Source organism: Pagrus pagrus, assembly GCF_965226575.1.
Source record: "Pagrus pagrus genome assembly, chromosome: 8".
In the NCBI taxonomy this organism is placed as follows: Eukaryota; Metazoa; Chordata; class Actinopteri; order Spariformes; family Sparidae; genus Pagrus; species Pagrus pagrus.
This window is the reverse complement of record NC_140192.1, coordinates 34483055-34503042: the sequence shown is the minus strand read 5'-3', so window position 1 is coordinate 34503042 and position 19988 is coordinate 34483055. Positions and strand designations below refer to the sequence as shown.

The following is a 19988-nucleotide window of genomic DNA, read 5'->3' as shown; positions in this document are numbered from 1 at the left end:
TAATGCACCTCTGATACTACCTCAGAAGGCGCATCAGAAGTGGAGGGAAATTTCACCCCTCGCCTCATCTGAGACTTTCACACAGAGGCGGTGAAAACAGTGAAAAAATAAGCTGAAACGCTCAAAATTGATATAAGTGAGTTTTTATGGAAAATGAATTAAAGACCAACGGAAACCATGTTTGCAACAATATTAATCCAACTTCGGCCATCAACAACAAAATAGAACACAACTGAACATATGAAATATGAACAAATTTGATACAGAAATATCCACATTTTATAGTTCATTTCCAGCAGCAGACCAGCAGGTCCTGCAGCATGTGACCTGGTGCTCTCTACAAATCCACCTGTTACACTTGGTGCAGGTGGTAGAAGACCTTAATTTTAGTTTTGTGCACAAACAGCACTCACCTCTCCTTCTGGTTGAGCTGGTGGCAGCAGTGGCAATGGCAGTGTCGGTGGTTTCTGCTAGGGCAGCAACAGTGGTCTGTAACTTCACCACCATGGCAGCAGCATGTCGGTTATCGAATCGGAGGCTGATGCTTTTCTTTTGAAATCGTTTGTGGGACATGGTGGCCCTGAAGACTGGTCTCCCACTCTGGTCATCCCACAGACTGCGGGTAGAGTCCCCTTTGGACCGGTACACACCTGCCAGGATGAGAAGTCCCAAGTACGCTTGAATATCTTGGGCATCCACATCACTCCATCCTGACACTGTACGCCTCCGTGTAAGGTTTGTCATTTGTAAAATCAGCTGGATCATGTCCTGTTCTTCGCTGTCCACTCACTGTAAGGAACGGCAGGATCCCCAGTGTCCTCTCCACTTTCAGAGGGCGGGTCAGAGGCACTCACAGAAGTGAAGGTCTCCAGTGAGCATTCCGTGTCAGACTCCCCCTCGAGATTGTGTCTTCTTCAGATGAGTCCTGCAGCTCACTGGCAGATAAAGGCTGCAGGTCTTTCTCCTTCTCTGCTCACTAATGAAATGACCCCTCAGCCAAGCTGCAGGTTTATCTTTGGCTGTGAAATCAGCCAGGTGCATAAACACAGTGACAGTTGTTTTTGTTTTTGTTTTTGAGTACAGCAAAGGCCAGAAGCCATGTATTTACTCAAGCACCTCTTCAAAGACACATGAAACACATCCCTAGAAAAATGCCATTTTTTTCACCCTTAAAAGATCAATGCGTGTTTACAGCTTCACACACACACTCTCTCTCTCACACACACACACACACACGCACAGGCGCACAAACACACACACACACAAATGAAAACGCTTGAGGTCGGCTAATAGTCACAGGGCTGCATAATATAACTGGCAAAAAGTACAAGTGAAACCATGTTTGACATGATCCAATTTTCACCCTTAATGAATTAAAGGACAGGTGAGACCATGTTTGCCATGAAATAGATCCAAATTCAGGAAGTCCAGGCTAGGAAATTGCTTGAAAAACCTTTTTTCAGTCAAATACAACTTATGCTACTGCACAGTGCAAAAAAGACGCTTCTCTCGCTCTGAAAGGCTCAAAATTGACATAAGCCAGTTTTCACCCTTAGTGAAATAAAGGACAGGTAAAACCGTTTTTGCCATGAAATAGATCCAAATTCAACCAGTTCAGGCTAGTGAAAGACCTTTTTTCAGTCAAATACAGCTTATGCTACTGCACAGTGCAAAAAGACGCTTCTCTTGCCCTGAAAGGCTCAAAATTGACATAAGCCAGTTTTCACCCTTAATGAATTAAAGGACAGGTAAAACTGTGTTTGCCATGAAATAGATTCAAATTCAACCAGTTCAGGCTAGGAAACTTGCTTGAAAAACCTTTTTCAGTCAAATACAGCTTATGCTACTGCACAGTGCAAAAAGGTCCGTGTATCATCTGATCATTCAATTATTCCATTTAATGTAGCAAATGAAAAACGAAAAAATGAGTCAATATTTCCTTTTTCTGTATGCACCAAACATTGAAAACTGGCGTATGTTTTCCTATTTTCAGCCCAAAACGGAAAATATAATAAACAAGGAAACCAATACGAAATAATTAATCTAATTTACATTTTTTCCGTTATTGTTATCCCAGCTGAAAAATAAATGTGCTAAATGTACTAACATTTAGCATACTTTTGTGTACTTGAAGCCACACTAATCATCATTATACTTCAAGTGTGTTCATAATTAGTTAGCTTGAAGCATGCTATTTTGGAACAACTAATTTTGTACTAAATATATTTTAATTGTAATTAAATTGTAGAAAAGCTCAACTTAAAGTGTATTTAGTGTACTTTTATGTGCTAAAGTGGAACAACTTAAAGTATATTTTGTATACTTTAAGCATATGGCTTTATATGTACTAATATATGCTTAATTAGTCAAATTAAAGTTATACTTGTACTATACTAGTACTTTGTTTGTATTATAAGTATATTAAAAATTATTTGTTAGTGTCTCAAAAATATATAAGCTTTATACTTTTAATATATTCTTACTGTGCTAATATGCTTAATTATACGTTTGGCTTATTCCAATTACTAAAAAAGCATACTTTGCATAATAGTCAATATACTTTCTCTTTACTTTGCTATATTACTTTCTACCTTGCATACTTGCAAATGTATTACCAGCATATTAAAGGCTAAAAGACTTGTGGGACTACTTCCAGGTGAAAAAATATACTTTAATCTATTTGTACCATATCCAAATTAGAATAGTACATTGTATATACAAAAAACTTGTACTATCTCTTAACATTTATACAACAAATGTATGAACATTTTCAAATATTGGTACTTTAGTACACCTTGTAGAAATAGGTCCATTCCAGGCAGTAAGACCTAAACATTACACATAAACTTTACAGAACACTGAGAAATAATGAACAATGAAAAACAACATTCCTTATTATTGCACGCCTAACCCCTCCCACCATACAGAAACACACACCACACATTATGTTCCTGTTTTTTTGGCTGAACTGCTCATTGTTACACTTTCGTCTGATGGCCGCGCACACATCAGAGACACTTGTCTGTGGAAACTCCAGAAGAACAGCGTCTGTTGACCAAATAGACAAGAGATAATGTAAGTCACGCAGCATAATCATAGTATTTTGAACAGTACATCAAAGGGGTATTCCAGAAAGGAGGTTCAACAAACTCGAAGCCTAACCCTGAACTCTGAGTTGACTTAATCTGTGAAGTGAAACTCTGAGTATAGGCTATAAAAACAGTCTTGTGAGTTTATTCAGTGGATATTTCAGCTTGTAGCAGCTTTTACCACCAACAGATACCTACTGATTAACACACATCCTGTCTCCTAACATCCTGCTGAGTAAATGAACATGTGGAAGAAGGCAGAGGTGGTGGTCACCTCCACCTCCACCACGTCTGACAGAGGCAGAGGAGCTGGTCCTGAGTCAGGTCGCTGAGTGACCAGAGGCTGAGGGCGTCACTCACCCCCAGGACCCAAGAGGCAGAAACACACTTTTATCTACCGATAGTACTTGAAGTTATTTAATATTATCCAAAATGCGGCAGCAAATTAGAAACATGTACTTTGAAATTGCGTTGTTGGAGGCAATGCAGCCTGATGGTTAGCCTACTTTTGTAGCTGTCTGTGGGAAATAAAGAAAGCCAAATGAAATGTGAATGATTCCTCTTTTTCTGACTGCTGGAAGGTGATTGATTAACCTGCAAAGTGATAAAAATGAAGAGGTCAAGATCTGAGAGCAAGTCAGTGGTGACGTGACGTAGTCTGATATTCGATGTGCAGCCAGACTGAGAATATTGTTCAGATAAATGACGGACTGATGAGAAGTGGTACCGTTCGGCTCAGGGAATGGGAGCTAATCTAAACGAATCTAAATAATCCCCCTGTTGTAAAACTATGTGAATTATTTCTGCTTTAACATGATGCTGTTGAGAAGGAAAGGACAGGGGACTTCCGGTGAAGCATGCAAGCGTGCTAGACGGTCCCCTCGCAGCTCCAGCTGAAATATATTTTATTGGTGCTTTTGCAAACTTTTACCAAGTTATCTTTATCCCAAAGTTGTAAGAGACTTGAGAGACTGTAAATATGCCAGAAACGAGACAGAAGACTAAAGATGTGCACTCCTCCGCGGCTGACTCCGATTCTACGGCTAAGCTAGCTAACCAATCTAGCTTGTGCTCCCCCCCGGCCGCAGTCATGGATGCTACTGCTGACTTTCAAGCCGCCATCGACAAACTGAGGAACGAAAACCTTGTGTCGCTTGCAAACTTTCAGAAAGAGTGTGGAAGAGTGTGGAGTGTATTACGGCTCTGCAGCGGACGGTTGATGTGGACGGGAAAAAGATTCAGGATGTGGAGGAGTCCCTAACCGACACTTGTGACCAACTCGCGGGGCTAGGTGGGACAGTGGCGCGGCTAACGAAGGAAAACGAGGCCATGAAGAAACAACTTGACTACTTGAGCAATTACACACGAAGAGAGAATATCTGCATTATTGGCCTGCCCGAATCAGTGGAGATGCCTAAACCGGCTGATTTTGTGTGTAACCTCCTCCGTGAAGTTTTTGGCCCCAATGCCTTGGAAATGCCTATTATCATTGACCGCATCCACCGAACCGCCGCACCCAAACCACCAGCTGAGGCCAAGCCAAGACCACTTCTGGTTCGGATGCACAGCTACAGAGTACGCGAATTGGTGCTGCGTCTCGCCTGCCACCACGAGGGGCCAATTCTGCACCGAGACAAGCGGATTCACTTTTTCCCCGATGTCAGCCCGGAGGTGGCCCGGCTCCGCTCTTCGTTTACCGGTGTGAAACGCAGACTTCACCAGGCTAACATCACCTTTCGTCTCTACCATCCCGCCCGTCTGGTTTTCACGTGGGACAACCAGAAGGTGAGCTTCACCGAGCCATCGGAGGCTCTCAGCTTCATTAACCAACATGTGCCAGCGACCTCCGATGATTCCACCAGCGCAGCTGACACTTGACTTGTCTTCTCAGTGGAGGTGAGCTAACATGGCTTAACCAACCTCCCAGATGGCCGTTTTGTGGCACACGACTGTCTGTGTATGATTAAAACATCTGTATAGGCTTCCTGTCGGACTCCCACTGCAGTCGGTCTGCACAGATTGCTGTTGTTGGGTTATTTCCCCTCAATGACTTGGGTTGGCCGTGTTACTGTTTGTTTAAGTGACCTACTCGGCGTTAGCTGTTAAGAGTGTACGTTGGACTATATTGCGGCGGCAGGTTTAACCTTTAACCTTTTCCTATTGTTCTCTCTCCAATCTTAATTGCCGCCTGCTTTCATGTATGCTGTTCTGTGCACATGTAAATTTGCAGTTCTTTTCGTTTTGATACTGGTAAGATAACGTCACTTTCTTCTATTCAGATGAGCTTGAGCTAAGTACTATGTTTTTCCCCTCTCCTTTTTCTTTCCTTTTTTTAAATGGACTCGGGTGTCCCAAGCTAAAGAGACTGCAAGTCGAGCTGTTTTGGTTTCATGTTAATGTGGGCTCTGTTTGTGGTACTGCTATGTTGGTGTAGAGAGGGAGAAAGGAGGAGAAATGGAGTCCCCCACTCCGCTTGAAGCTCAACTGAGATTGGCAGCTATAAGTTAAATGCACTTTACTTTTATTGGCTCATGCTGGGAGTAGTTGTTCAATGCCCATCCAGTGTGTTTTTATTTATTTTTTGTTTACTCATTTCTTGTTTATTCCACCTAATTTAACAATAACACACAGTATCTCAGTTCCTTTTGGATTGGTTTATTAAATTCCCATTTCCTTTTGTAGAAATATTTTCCCAGCCTTAAACATTTACTTCATTATTATTATTATTATTATTATTATTATTGAGGGTTTTTTTTTTGTTTGTTTGTTTTTTGTTGGGTTTTTTATTTTCTCTGCCTCCAAATCATAATTATTTTTATAATTATTATTATTGTCTTTTATTTATTTATTTTTTTTTTTTTTTCTCTCTCACCTCTATATATTCTCTTTTGAGCTCTGTTTTGGTCATTTTAATAACCTTGATTTGCTGTTTGTCTCTGGTTTGAAGATCTAGCCAATTTTCTAAAATATTAGTTTAAATATAAAAAGTTTGCTATTTTCTTGTTTGTTTTCTATTTAGCCAGGATGCTGCTAAATAGGCATAGCAGTATGTATATACATTCAGTTACGAAGTGTTGTAGGGTAGTTTGCCTTCACCCCGTTCGGGGCGGTGAAGTGCATCTACTTCAGTTTAGTCGTGTTTTTTTGTGTGTGTTTGATTCTCATATCTGTTTTTTTTTACTTTTTTTATTTTAATTTTTTTACTTTTCTTTTGGTGTGTTCTTTGCGTCCTTGTAATTTTTTTAATAACCTCTTTAGTTCGATACCAAATTTAGACACACACCATCTAATCCTTGGCGGTGATTTTAATTTAGTTCTAGATAGGGTTGTCACAAGAACCGATACTTCGGTACCAATTCGATGCCGACACGAAAAAAAATAATACGATACTTGCTTTTTTCTGGTAACGTCAGAACTGAATATACAACTTTTCACTCGGCGAGCCGTGTCGATTCTTGGCGGAACTGACGGGGGCAGTATACGCGTTTAACGTAATGTAACGGTACGGTCTGCGTCATTATATGTAAGGTGACATGATGAGATACTGTCTGACAGTCTCTTACCTTATGTTATTTAAACTAAAAGTACCTTTTCAAATCAAATCAAATCAAATTTTATTTGTATAGCCCAAATTCACAAATCACAGTTTGCCTCAGAGGGCTTTACAATCTGTACAGAGACGACACCCTCTGTCCTTCGACCCTCGATTCGAGTGAGGAAAAACTTGCCCCAAAAAAAGCCCTTTTAACAGGGAAAAAAAAATGCGGAAGAAACCTCAGGAAGAGCCACAGAGGAGGGATCCCTCTCCCAGGACGGACAGACGTGCAATAGATGTCGCATGTACAGAGCAGATCAACGAGATCACAATGTATACAATTATAATGGATGGTTGACAGGAATGAAAGTACATAAAGAGGTATTACAGCAATGATAATGAAATGCACATGGAAATGTGATTACTAGTGATAACAGCAGTAGTGATTAATGGTAAGGATGGTATGTAGTAATGCATTACAATAATAGTAGTGGAACGTAACTAACAGAGATATGACTAATATTAGCGACAGTAGTGGTGGATGTCAGGCAGGGTCGTGGCAGTAGGCGCATCCACGTTCAGGCAGGGCCATAGCAGTAGGCGCATCCACGATCAGGCAGGGCCATAGCAGTTGGCGCATCCTTGATCAGGCAGGGCCATAGCAGTGGGCGCATCCACGATCCACGACCCGGGCGCGGCCAGGATCCATGGGAGCCTGTAGGACTAGAAAGCACAAGGACTCCGGGGAAGAAGTAAGTCAGTGACATGCAGAGATGGGGCATGTATACAGGCATAATGTATACAGATGGAGAGGAGAGGAGAGGGGAGGAGAGAGAAGCTCAGTGTGTCATTTGTCCCCTGGACTAGGCCTATTGCAGCATAACTAAGAGCTGGTCCAGGACAGGCCTGGGCCTGTCCTGGCCCAGCCCTAACTATAAGCTCTATCGAAGAGGAAGGTCTTAAGTCTACTCTTAAAGGTAGAGAAGGTGTCCGCCTCCTGGACCAAAACAGGAAGATGGTTCCACAGAAGAGGAGCTTGATAACTGAAGGCTCTGGCTCCCATTCTACTTTTGGAGACTTTAGGAACTACAAGTAATCCTGCGTTCTGGGAGCGTAATGCTCTAGTTGGGTGATAGGGTAGTATGAGCTCCTGGAGATATGATGGTGCCTGACCATTAACAGCTTTGTAAGTGAGGAGAAGGATTTTAAACTCTATTCTTGATTTTACAGGGAGCCAGTGCAGAGAGGCCAATACAGGAGTAATATGATCTCTTTTCTTAGTTCCTGTCAGTACACGAGCTGCAGCATTCTGGACCAGCTGGAGACTCTTTAGAGACTTGTTAGGGCAGCCTGATAATAGAGAATTACAATAGTCCAGCCTGGAAGTAACAAACGCATGGACTAGCTTTTCTGCGTCTTTTTGAGACAGGATGGGTCTGATTTTTGCAATGTTACGTAGATGAAAAAATGCAGACCTTGAAATTTGTTTTATGTGGGAGTTGAAGGACATATCTTGATCAAAGATAACTCCCAGATTCCTGACAGTGGTGCTGGAGGCCAAGTTAATGCCATCCAAACTCGCTATATCATTAGATAATGCATCTCTAAGGTGTTTAGGACCAAGTACTATAACTTCGGTTTTATCTGAGTTTAACAGCAGAAAATTGCAGGTCATCCAGGTCTTAATGTCCTTGAGACATGCATGGAGTTTAGTAAGCTGATTAGTTTCATTTGGCTTAATTGATAGGTATAACTGGGTATCATCTGCGTAACAATGAAAGTTTATGGAGTGTTTCCGAATTATATTTCCTAGAGGGAGCATATATAAGGTGAATAGTATGGGTCCAAGCACGGAGCCTTGAGGAACACCGTGACTAACCTTGGTATACAGGGATGACTCATCATTAACATGTACAAACTGAAATCGATCCGATAAATAGGACTTAAACCAGTTTAATGCGGGTCCTTTAATACCAATTAAGTGTTCCAGTCTCTGTAGTAGAATGTGATGATCAACAGTGGCGGAGCCAGAAATTTTTCATTGGGGTGGCCAGGGTGAGACCATTACTTAAATAGGGGTGGCAATATGTAGATACCAGAAGCATCTAGATGGCTGTTTCAATATTATATTTTTACTTGTTAATTTTTTTCAATGTGAATTTGGGAAACAGTGGGCCTGCCACCATTCAGATTGTTTTTTTTAAATATATTTTTTGGCTTTTTATGCCTTTATTGATAGCACAAGGTAGAGAGAGACAGGAAAGGGGGAGGCAGAGAGAGGGGGAATGACATGCAGGAAAGAGCTGCCTGATGCGGGATTTGAACCAGAGCCGCCTGCGGTGAGGACTATAGCCTCTACATGGGGCGGCTGCTCTGCACTGCGCCACTGGCCGCCCCCAGATCAATTAGATTGTTAACAGGAAATCTCCACAAATGTAAATATTAGGCTAATAAACTTCATTAATCAGCTTGTTCCCACTGTCCTAGATTAATACATTCAATTTCTTCTTTTAGTGTCTTGTTTCCCCAAGAACAAAATCTGTGCAAGTCAAGAAGTCAGAAATAAATGTACTTTTATTTATATATTAAAGATGATGTAGATTAAAATGTTAAATTATTTAATGTTAAATTAAAATAAAATGTCTACAAGCATAACAATAAACAGCGTCTTTAGACTGGGAGTATTCGATCCGTGTGTTGGGTATACCATGAGGCATTGAAACTTCTTTGTCTGTCCCCAGAGACTGTCCTCGGGAAAACTTTTAGGGATGGCTGGACAGGTGCATCGGCCCTTGATCTGGAGATGTCTAAAACAAGAAAAAACACTATAAGCCATCATAACCATGTGCTCAAACATTTTTATAGATCAATGTCTAATGTGTATGATGATGATGCAAACTGCCAAAAAAAAACACGAGAAGAAAAGCAGAGTGCCAACAGAGCAAGAGAAAAGTCTTAGCATGTGTGTCTGTTGTTTGAGTCTGAGCGCGAGTCTGTGAGTGTGGATCTGTGAATGTAAGGGTCTGTGTGATAGTGCCATTTAAGATCACTTTTACTTAGTTTGTAGAAAACATGTTAAGAACAAATTTTAATATTGAAACTAATCCTTTTCACAGCTAGTTTTATGTTACTCCATGGGCCGTTGTTAAAACTATTACTAATGTAATACAATACTGCTAAAAAAAATAATTATTTATTACTTTAACAGCTCAGGAATGTTCAATGCAGCAAACTTATATTTGTGCACTTTTCTGCAGAGATGGAAATTAAAAATGCTGATTCATCAATTAATATATTTATATATTTATGGCAAGGCAAGGCGATTTTATTTGTATAGCCCATTTTTACAAACAGTTTGTCACAAAGGGCTTTACATAGTAACATAACAACATCCTCTACCCTTAGACCCTCATATTGACTGAGGAAAAACTCCGGAAACCCTTTTAACAGGGAAACATTGGCGAAACCTCAGGGTGAGCAACAGAGGAGGGATCCCTCTCCCAGGACAGGCAGACATGCAATGGATGTTGTACACAGACAGAAAACAATTTACAACACATAAGAACGTGAAAGCATAAAAAATCCACAGATTAATAGATTATTAGAATAATCATTAGTTGGAGTTCTAATTTATATACCTGTAGGAGGCCCTGTCACCCCAGGGTTGTTCACTGTCTACTGCTGTGGGTCTGGTCTGTTGACACCTGTCAGTTGAACCACACACAATAAAATATTAATAGGAGGATTTGGTCATGTCGGGTTTAAATTATACTATACTATTACCAAACATTGTTACTTAGAATGTGATGAATAATTGCAATACACAAAGTAAACAGTAGCTGTGGGCATACCTACCTTGTGATGAGCCCTGCATGGGTTCTGTGCTGAGAGTGTCTGAAACACAAATGTTGAAACTGTCAGTAAGTCTTAATGATTTCATGAAGCATCATTACATATAACATTATAGATGATACAAAAGGCAGAAACGGCAGGCAGTCACAGTGTGCTGTAATGTTAGCTACCTGTGGATCTGTGTTCTTCCCTGCTGACTTCATTTTCATCCTGTTCCTGTCTGTCCTCACCACTGTCCCTCCTTCCAACTTTCCCTGTCTTTCTACCGATGTAGCAGGTAAACTTTCTTTTCATTTTGCCTGACAGGTAAGGAGAGCAGCAAAATACATTAAGTTACCACACGACTATTGTTATCTGAGTGTGTATGCTCATGCATGCTGCTGCAGAGAGTAGCAGCATGCATTGCAAGTCACTATTAAAATATATCGTAGTGTGCTGAATTTGTGGGGAAAACATTGCAGCTGGTGGTTAATCAATGGTATAATGATGTCTAATTTTTTAAGTGCAAAAGACTTGTCTTAAAAATCACGAAATACACACGATATAATGTAACGTAAATGAGGGCAGTCAGAGCAGACTCTCCATTCGCTAACGTACGACAAGGAGACTAACTTTTACCAGTCAGATGTATGTATCTGAAATGCTTCAGAACTGAAGTAAAGTCACAGTCAACAAGTAAGAAAACTCGACCAGAACCGACCAAAGTGATCATAGAAAACCTACCTCCAAAGGTGTCCTTGCTTGGCGACAGTGTATCACAACAGACTGGCTGCTCCTGCTCTGCTGTGCTCTGCTCTGCTCCTGCTCTGCTCCCGCTTTCTGTGGCTCCCACGGAGAGTTTTGTTGTGTGCTGCAGTAAAATGCGTCCGTGCGGAAACGGCGCAGAGCCGTTTTTTGTCAAATTATGCCCCAGCCATGGGGTGGCCAGAGAGTGGCCAGGGGTGGCCGTGGCCACTGGCCACCCCGTAGCTCCGCTCCTGATGATCAGTGGTATCAAATGCAGCACTAAGATCTAGTAAGACCAGGACAGAGACAAGTCCTTTGTCAGAAGCGATTAGGAGGTCATTTGTAACTTTCACCAATGCCGTCTCTGTGCTATGATGTGCTCTAAAACCTGATTGAAAATCCTCATATAAACTATTGTTATGAAGAAAGTCACATAGCTGGTTGGCGACTGCTTTCTCAAGGATCTTGGAGAGGAAAGGGAGGTTGGATATAGGTCTATAGTTGGCTAAAGCTTCTGGATCAAGATTAGGCTTTTTAAGGAGCGGTCTAATTACAGCTAGTTTAAAGGATTGTGGTACGTATCCTGTTAATAGAGACAGGTTGATCATTTCTAGTAGCGATGTGCTAATTAAAGGTAAAGTTTCTTTCAGCAACCTAGTTGGGATGGGGTCTAGGAGACAAGTTGTTGGTCTAGATGAAGAAACCATCGAAGTTAGTTGGTGGAGGTCGATGGGAGAGAAGCAGTCTAAATATAAGTCAGAATTTACAACTGTTTCTGAGGTTCCTGTGTTTAAAGATACAATAGTGCCAGTTGAGGGCAAGCGATGATGGATTTTGTCTCTAATAGTTAAAATTTTATCATTAAAGAAGCTCATGAAGTCATTACTACTGAGCGTTGTAGGAATACATGGTTCAGTAGAGCTGTGACTTTCTGTCAGCCTGGCTACAGTGCTGAAAAGAAACCTGGTGTTGTTTTTGTTTTCCTCTATTAATGACGAGTAATAGCTTGCTCTGGCATTGCGGAGGGCCTTCCTATATATTTTAAGGCTATCTTTCCAGGCTAAGCGGGATTCTTCCAAGTTGGTGGAACGCCATTTCCTTTCAAATTTCCGTGATGTTTGCTTCAATTTGCGGGTATCCGAGTTATACCAGGGTGCTAACCTCCTGTGCTTTATAGGTTTCTTTTTCAGAGGGGCAATAGAGTCCAGTGTTGTTCGCAATGAGCCTGCAGTGCTAACAAGATGATCGATTTGTGAGGAACTGAGGTTAGCGGAGGAGTCCTCTATTATATTAAGACATGGCATTGAATTTAGTGCCAGCGGTATAATTTCCTTAAATTTAGCTACAGCACTATCAGATAGACATCTAGTGAAGGAGTTTTTGCCTAATGGTGTTTAGTCCAGTAATAGAACTTCAAAAGTTATTAAGTGATGGTCTGATAAAAGAGGATTCTGTGGAGAAACTGTTAGATTTTCAATCTCGATACCATAAGCTAGAACAAGGTCAAGGGTGTGGTCAAAACAGTGAGTTGGTTTATGTACACACTGAGAGAAGCCAATAGAGTCTAATAATGAGATAAATGCAGTACTAAGGCTGTCATTAACGACATCCACATGAATATTAAAATCACCTACAATAATTACTTTATCTGATTTGAGGACTAGACTTGATAAAAACTCAGAGAATTCAGATAAAAATTCTGAGTAAGGACCAGGTGCTCGATACACTACAACAAATAGAACTGGCTGTAAAGTTTTCCACGTTGGATGTGAAAGACTCAGAACAAGGCTTTCAAATTAGTTATAATTTAATTGAGGTTTAGGAATGATTGACAGACTTAAGTCATAAATAGCTGCAACACCACATCCTCGGCCGCAGCCTCGAGGAATGTGAGTATTGATGTGACTAGGGGGAGTGGATTCATTCAGGCTGACATATTCTTCAGGATGCAGCCAGGTTTCAGTAAGACAGAATAAATCAATATTACAGTCTGAAATTAAGTCATTTACTAGTACAGCTTTCGATGACAGGGATCTGATATTTAGGAGTCCGCATTTAATTCTCTTGTTTTGAGATTGCAGAGTTGCTGTTAATTTTTATTAGATTTTCATGCACAACTCCTCTTCTGTGGACTTTTGATTTGATTAATTTAATTAATTTAGGTGGTCGGGGGGCAGACACAGTCTCAATAAAGTTCTGGGTGTGCAACTGATCTAATGGAAGCTCAGAGAAGCGTGTAAGACTGCAGCGCTGCCTCCTGGTCTCAACTCTGGGTTGTCAGGCTGGTTGTTGGCTAATGAAATGGGTTAAATTTCTAGAGATGAGAGCCGCTCCGTCCAAAGTGGGATGGATGCCGTCTCTCCTAATGAGACCAGGTTTTCCCCAGAAAGTCCGCCAATTATCAACAAAGCCCACATCGTTTGCTGGACACCACCTTGACAGCCAGCGGTTGAATGATGACATGCGGCTGAACATGTCATCACTGGTTAGGTTTGGCAGGGGCCCAGAGAAAACTACGGAGTCCGACATTGTTTTGGCATAGTTACACACCGACTCAACATTAATCTTAGTGACTTCCGACTGGCGTAGCCGGGAGTCATTACCGCCGACATGTATTATGATCTTACTATATTTACGTTTAGCTTTAGCCAGCAGTTTCAAGTTTGATTCGATGTCGCCCGCTCTGGCCCCTGGGATGCATTTCACTATGGTCGCTGGTGCCTCTAACTTCACGTTTCGTACTATGGAGCTGCCAATAACCAGAGTTGGTTTCTCAGCGGGTGTGTCGCTGAGTTGGGAAAATTTGTTAGAAACGTGAAGCGGCAGGTGGTGTAACGTGTGCTTTGACTTGGTATTATGCTTCCTTCGTTCAGTCACCCAGCCGTCCTGCTTTCCCGGCTGCTCGGGAGTTGCCGAGGGACGGCTAGCTGAAGCTACAGTTGCTCGGTCCGCACTAGCTAAGTGGCTAACTGCAGCAGTTACAGTCGGGGCGTTTCTCAATACCAAGAATGCAAAGAACGGACTTGTGTTCTTGAGGAGAATGTTCTTGCTAGTCATTCTCCGAAGAATGAACTCCGGAGATCACAAGAATACAGAATGCTCCGTTTTCAGTTTTGAGACGATGCGTTCTTGTGATGCCAAATGCAGCCTGCACTGATCAAACAGCTGATTAAACAGCTGGGCGTTATCATCCAAAACAAGTGCGCGCGCTCTCTCTCTCTCTCCTGTGTATGTGACATGTAAATAAATAAATAAATAAATAAATATACACGTAAATAAAGCAGCAACAACCCTCATTCGTTGTACATGTTATTTATTTTATTTTTAAGTGCTTCTAAATCTCACGAGCCATGAATCTTCCTACATCACGAGACAACAGCGGGAAAAAACCCTGCGAAAAGGCTGTTGTTTGTAGAGGATCGCCATTGTGGATTTGTGGATCACTATTGTTCAAGATTGTGTAGAGTATTACCACCGTTAAATATGAACCGGCAAGGGTTGCTAGCTGTCGCGGTCGGTATTCTTTACCGGGAGGCAGAGGAGGAAGCTGCCAAGCTGAGCGGAGGAGAGCCAGGATGAGGAGGAGGAGTCTGGAGAGACATCGCGCTATCCTAGCCTTTGCTGGATTTGTAAGTTATCTTTTCTTAGGTAGCACTTGGATTTCCATTCATATTAAAGTTAACAAAATAAATATGGTACGGTTTAGAAGTATTATTATAAATATTAATGTATGAAACAGGATTAACAGGTCCGCCCCAACCTGTAGTAATAGTAACGCTATAGACCCACCCCTTTCATTCATAACTACTCATTCATACAATTTGACATCTGACATTTGATATGTGATACATAGCACCACCTACTGGTGAAATCGTGGGGGGACCCAACAATTACAGGTAAAATAGAGGAGCATATTAAGTTGTATAATTAATTTATTTCTGATATCTGATACAAGTCTGATAAGTCTTGTGTAATGAATCAAGTGAAGCTCATTTGTATAGAACACAAAACAAATTAAGTTTCATGAGAGCTGAGAAAAGAACTATAAATACATTTCACAGCATGTGTTTAAATTCATCAGTCTAGTCAAATATTCATAGTTGATAGTTAAAAGCAAGTAATAAATACATAAATAAATAAATAAATAAATGCATAAATACGTTCAAATATTATTTCATAAATAAATAAATAAATAAATAAATAAATACAAATATTATTTCATAGTTTTACTAATTAAAAATTATTTTTTATTTTACTACAGGATCATTCTCCTCGAATGTATGCACAAATAAACAACACTGTGCCCATCCTCTGCGCCTTCTTCTCTGAGGAGGCTGACCTCAAACAGCCTTCAGGCTGTCAAGGGAGACCATCAACCTGTTGGTCCAGATGTTGCCCCGGCTAAAGCCACATGGCTGGAGCCACGAAATTGAGGTGGCTGTCTGTCTGTACTGGCTGGCATGTGGCACTTCCTACAGGGTCACAGCAGACATATTTGCCATACCGAGAGCCACAGTTGCCAGGGTCGTCCACACTTCAGTGGAGGCCATGATGGGCATCCTCCACAAGGCTATCCATTTCCCCAAGCCTGAGGAGATGGAGGAGGTGGGAGCAGGTTTTGCTCGGCTGGCTGGGCATGAGGCTTTCCGGCGTGCAGTTGGAGCCATAGATGGATGCCACATCCGGCTTGTCCCACCTGTGGAGCAGAAGAAGAGTTATATAAACCGCAAGCTCTTCCCCTCTGTGGTTCTCCAAGGTGTGTGTGACAGCAGAGGTGCATTTTTGGATGTCTACATCGGCAACACAGGGTCAGTCCACGATGCCCTTGTCCTCCGGAGGTCTCCTATGTACAAGGAGTCCCTCTACCCACCAGCTGGCTTCTTCCTCCTGGGAGACGGGGGGTACCCTTGCCTGCAGCATCCGGTGGCCCTCATGACTCCCTACCGTCAACCTGTAGCAGGTAAGAGAATAAATTCTTCATTACAGTTGTTACTTTGAATTTGAATTCCTGGATGTATTCTACATTACCTGTATTTTAATCAACAGGCCAAGTTGAGGCCCGTTTCAACAGGCATCACGCCAAGGCCCGCAACATCATTGAGCGCACCTTCGGGTTGCTCAAAACCCGCTGGAGAGCCATCTTCCTCCGGGCTTTGGAGATCCGGGCTCTGTTCGCCCCCAAGGTTGTTGGAGCATGCTGCATCCTCCACAACCTTTGCCTGTTAGCTGGTGACATCCAGGAAGAGGAGGAGGCAGAGGAGGATGATGGGGAGGATGAGGAAGCTGGGGGGAATGCTGCCCAAGGTCAGGAGCTGTCGGGAGTCAATCTCAGAGGCAGACTTGCTGCCGAATTGTCTGCCCCTCAAGAGCTCCCGGCATTTCTGAGGGAGCATGATTACTAAGGAAAAACCCCAAATTCATAATCAGTTCAATAATTAGTTGTAATGTTAATTAATGTTAATTGTAAATATTGTTTTGTTGATTAATTAAAAATGATTGTATAGTTTATCTCAATTAAAAATGATTATATTATGTGTATAGTTAAACATATGACAATGGTTAATTGTAAATATTGTTTTGTTGATTAATTAAAAATGATTGTATAGTTTATCTCAATTATAAATGATTCTATTATGTGTATAGTTAAACATATAACAATGGTTAGAAAAAACACCTGTAAGTAAAGTCAACCTCCCAATCAGATTTCAGTTTCAGAAGCATTCTTTGTTCTGACCACCGTTACAAGCCTTGGTGCCTCGATTTGTCTAGGAAGACGTTTCACCTCTCATCGAAGAGGCTTCATCAGTTCATGTTCGCATCTGACCAGGCTGAGACTGGTCCGAGGTCCGAGGACCAGTCTCAGCCTGGTCAGATGAACTAGCAAATAACTGACAAATAACCAAGTCCAGTTGGGTTTTGAATTTCTTTGAGACCACTTCATTCACAACTGTTAAAATACTGTACAGGCTGACACTCCATTCTCACACTATTTAATTGACAGAACAACAATAAAACAACAACAAAGAACTACGTTACCTAGAACTACTACATATATACACTATTTACATTTTCTCTACCAGCCTCTCAAAGAGAGACAAAAACTTGTCAGCTCTCTGACTTGCTGCCCTCTCCCTCTCCTCTTCCCTTGCCTCTGCCCTCTTCTCCCTCTCTTCCTCTTTTTCTGCCTGCTCTCTCAGAAACGCCATCAGCTGCCCACTGGCCCTGGCCCTCTTGGGAGCTGGTGGCTTTTCCCCTTCTCTGGGAGGGGCAGTGGACGGGAGGGTGACAACACCACCTGTAGTGGGGGTCAGATTGGCCGCAACTACCAGGGGCGGACTAATGGAGTGCTGCCCCTGGAGTGCAGCATCCATCTGACCATACCATGGCCAGGTGGCAGCTGTCACCCCTCCCGCCTCCACCCCTTTCCCCGTTAGTGGGTCCCTAAGCTCCTAAAAAAATAACAATTCACTGAATGAATGTTGCCATGTCCAACTTATTTACTGAAAAGTAGATAGAATAGTGGTACCTTGTACTTTTCCTTTAAGTTGTTCCATTTCTTTTGTGCCTGTTTGGGGGTGACAGGCACACTACTGTCTCTCACAAAGACTCTGGATAAAGCACACACATTCACACAAAAAAGGACAACTTAGACATATTATAACACATTGAGAACACATGTTAACAAAGATATTACAGTGACTAACACACAAGCTGACAGAGACTACTGAATGTGATGTAGTTAGGATGATTGCACTTACATGCATGCAAGGAAGAGAATAGTGATGCATGTAAGTGCAATCATATTATATACTGAATGTCTGTGTAAATTCTCATTAGTCCAGGTCAAAGTCATCTCTAGGCAATTGAATCAAGTCAACTGGACTTAGTTTGGTCTTTGAAGACGTTTTGACCCTTAATCCAAGTGGCTTCATCAATAGTTATATTGATAATATAGTTAATATTGTTAATACAAACTAGTATATCACTTAGGTTGATAACTACACCTGTACCATTGCTGTTGCCCTTCACTTGTACTTTGTGGCACTTTAAGTCATTTTTGTTCACCAGGTTACAATTCACACAACTTATTTGATGTGTAGTATTATAAACATTTAGTTAAGCTTTATACTATATTTTTCTTTTATTTATTTAGGTTGCATCCAACCATTTCAAGAGGCTGTGAAGTCTGGCACAAACAAACACACCACCGGACCACTGCTCCTCGTATAAAAACACATAGAAAGCTGACTCACTCCCATCCGGTTTTGGACGAATTCCTCCGTCCAGTGAAGAGGGCTTCGTGAGCGGCTCTCCATGTAATGAGAGCCGCGGTTTCGTCAGTTGTCCCTTTGATAGAAGTTAAAACAATACAAAAATCAACCAAAATACAGGTCGTTAAACATTTGGCTAGGCTAAGTATAATCTCTTGAATTGACGTCAGTTTACACTATAATTACTCGGATATTAATTTGACGGAATGGCAGTTGTACGAATATTAATTTAAAATACCACTTCACTGTTGCGTCTTCCCGCTGCTGGCTTGACTGCCGAAAGGCATGCTGGGATATCTGTGCTGCCAAGTTAGCACAAGTCAGCTACCGATGCATACTCGGTAAAATGGGCTTGGCGAGAACACTTCCGGGAACTTTGACCGTTCTCGGCGAAATGCGAACTTGTGTATTGGGACAGTACTTGGGCTGCGACTGATGACGTTTCAGTAGAACACAAGAACAAAAGAACGGACAAGAACGTATATTGAGAAAGGCCCTCGGAGTTTCCATGCTGCGGAGCCGAGCCTCCAACTCACTGAGCCTCGCCTCCAACGCTACAAATTTACTACACTTAATACATGTACCAGTATCACTAAGGGAGGCAGAGGTGTAACTGAACATCTGGCACACCGAGCAAGAGAAAACAGGAGAGCGAGAGGGAGAGAGAGAAGCCATCGCTAGCTGATAGTGGCTAAGCTAGGACACGATAGATTAGCCAGCAGAGCCAGGAGAGCTACAAACAGCAGCAAGCCCGGCGACCAAGCTATAAACACAGAGTATTGTTGAATGCCTTAGTGGACCAGCACATGCCCGATCACAAGCGGGATCTCGGTCGCTGCAGAAGGAATACAACAATAATCTGCTCGGACGAGCCGGAGCAGCACAGGTACGCTATCAGTCAGTAACACAACAACAGGAAATGACGCAACACGCTTACCGTAGTACGTGCAGCTTAGGCGGTTGGCAGTTGGCAGCTGGTACTGCAATTTAAATTCTGTGCAAAAAGATGTTGAAGCACAGTGGTGTTAAATACTTGACAGTTTGAAGCAGTTTTCAATAAATTAGTGAATTTAAAAGTACATGGGTTCTGTTGTTTTTTTTAAAATTGTGGTATCGAATTAGTATCGAGAATCGTGGAAATTCACAGGTATTGGTATCGACTACTGAAATTCTGGTATCGTGACAACCCTAGTTCTAAACCCTGCCCGTGATCGTTCCTCCAATAAAACATATCCTGCCTCTAAATCATCTAAGGTAGTTAAATAATTCTTGGAGACCTACAATTATGTGGACCCTTGGCGTTTCAAATTCCCTAACTCTTTATTGATGCTTTTTTACTTGGTTCTATTAGAGCTTGTGATTATCAAGGTATTGTTGTTTCGGATACTCACCACTCAAACTTGAGCTCGCTTTACAGGAAAGACCCCCAAACAGGTCGTGGCACTTTAATCCTCTTGTCCTCTCCAACCCGGAGTTTGTCACCTATGTCTCAAACCAAATTGACACATTTCTTTT

The 19988-nt window shown here is 41.8% G+C and overlaps 1 protein-coding gene across 1 annotated transcript; it reads left to right on the top strand.

The window, feature by feature from the left end:
- The first annotated feature begins 15526 nt into the window (after window positions 1–15526).
- LOC311261097 (putative nuclease HARBI1) lies at window positions 15527–16688 on the top strand. The gene is made up of 2 exons (XM_084359490.1): window positions 15527–16162; window positions 16249–16688. The coding sequence occupies exons 1-2, from the start codon at window positions 15592–15594 to the stop codon at window positions 16602–16604; spliced, it is 927 nt and encodes a 308-aa protein (XP_084215616.1). The 5' UTR covers window positions 15527–15591; the 3' UTR covers window positions 16605–16688.
- The last annotated feature ends 3300 nt before the right edge of the window (window positions 16689–19988 follow it).

Bases quoted from the DNA above. Each gene is read 5' to 3' on its own strand.
- LOC311261097 (XM_084359490.1), top strand. From the start codon at position 15,592: ATGTTGCCCCGGCTAAAGCCACATGGCTGGAGCCACGAAATTGAGGTG. The intron at 16,163-16,248 runs GTAAGAGAATAA...TTTAATCAACAG, and splicing joins CTACCGTCAACCTGTAGCAG to GCCAAGTTGAGGCCCGTTTC.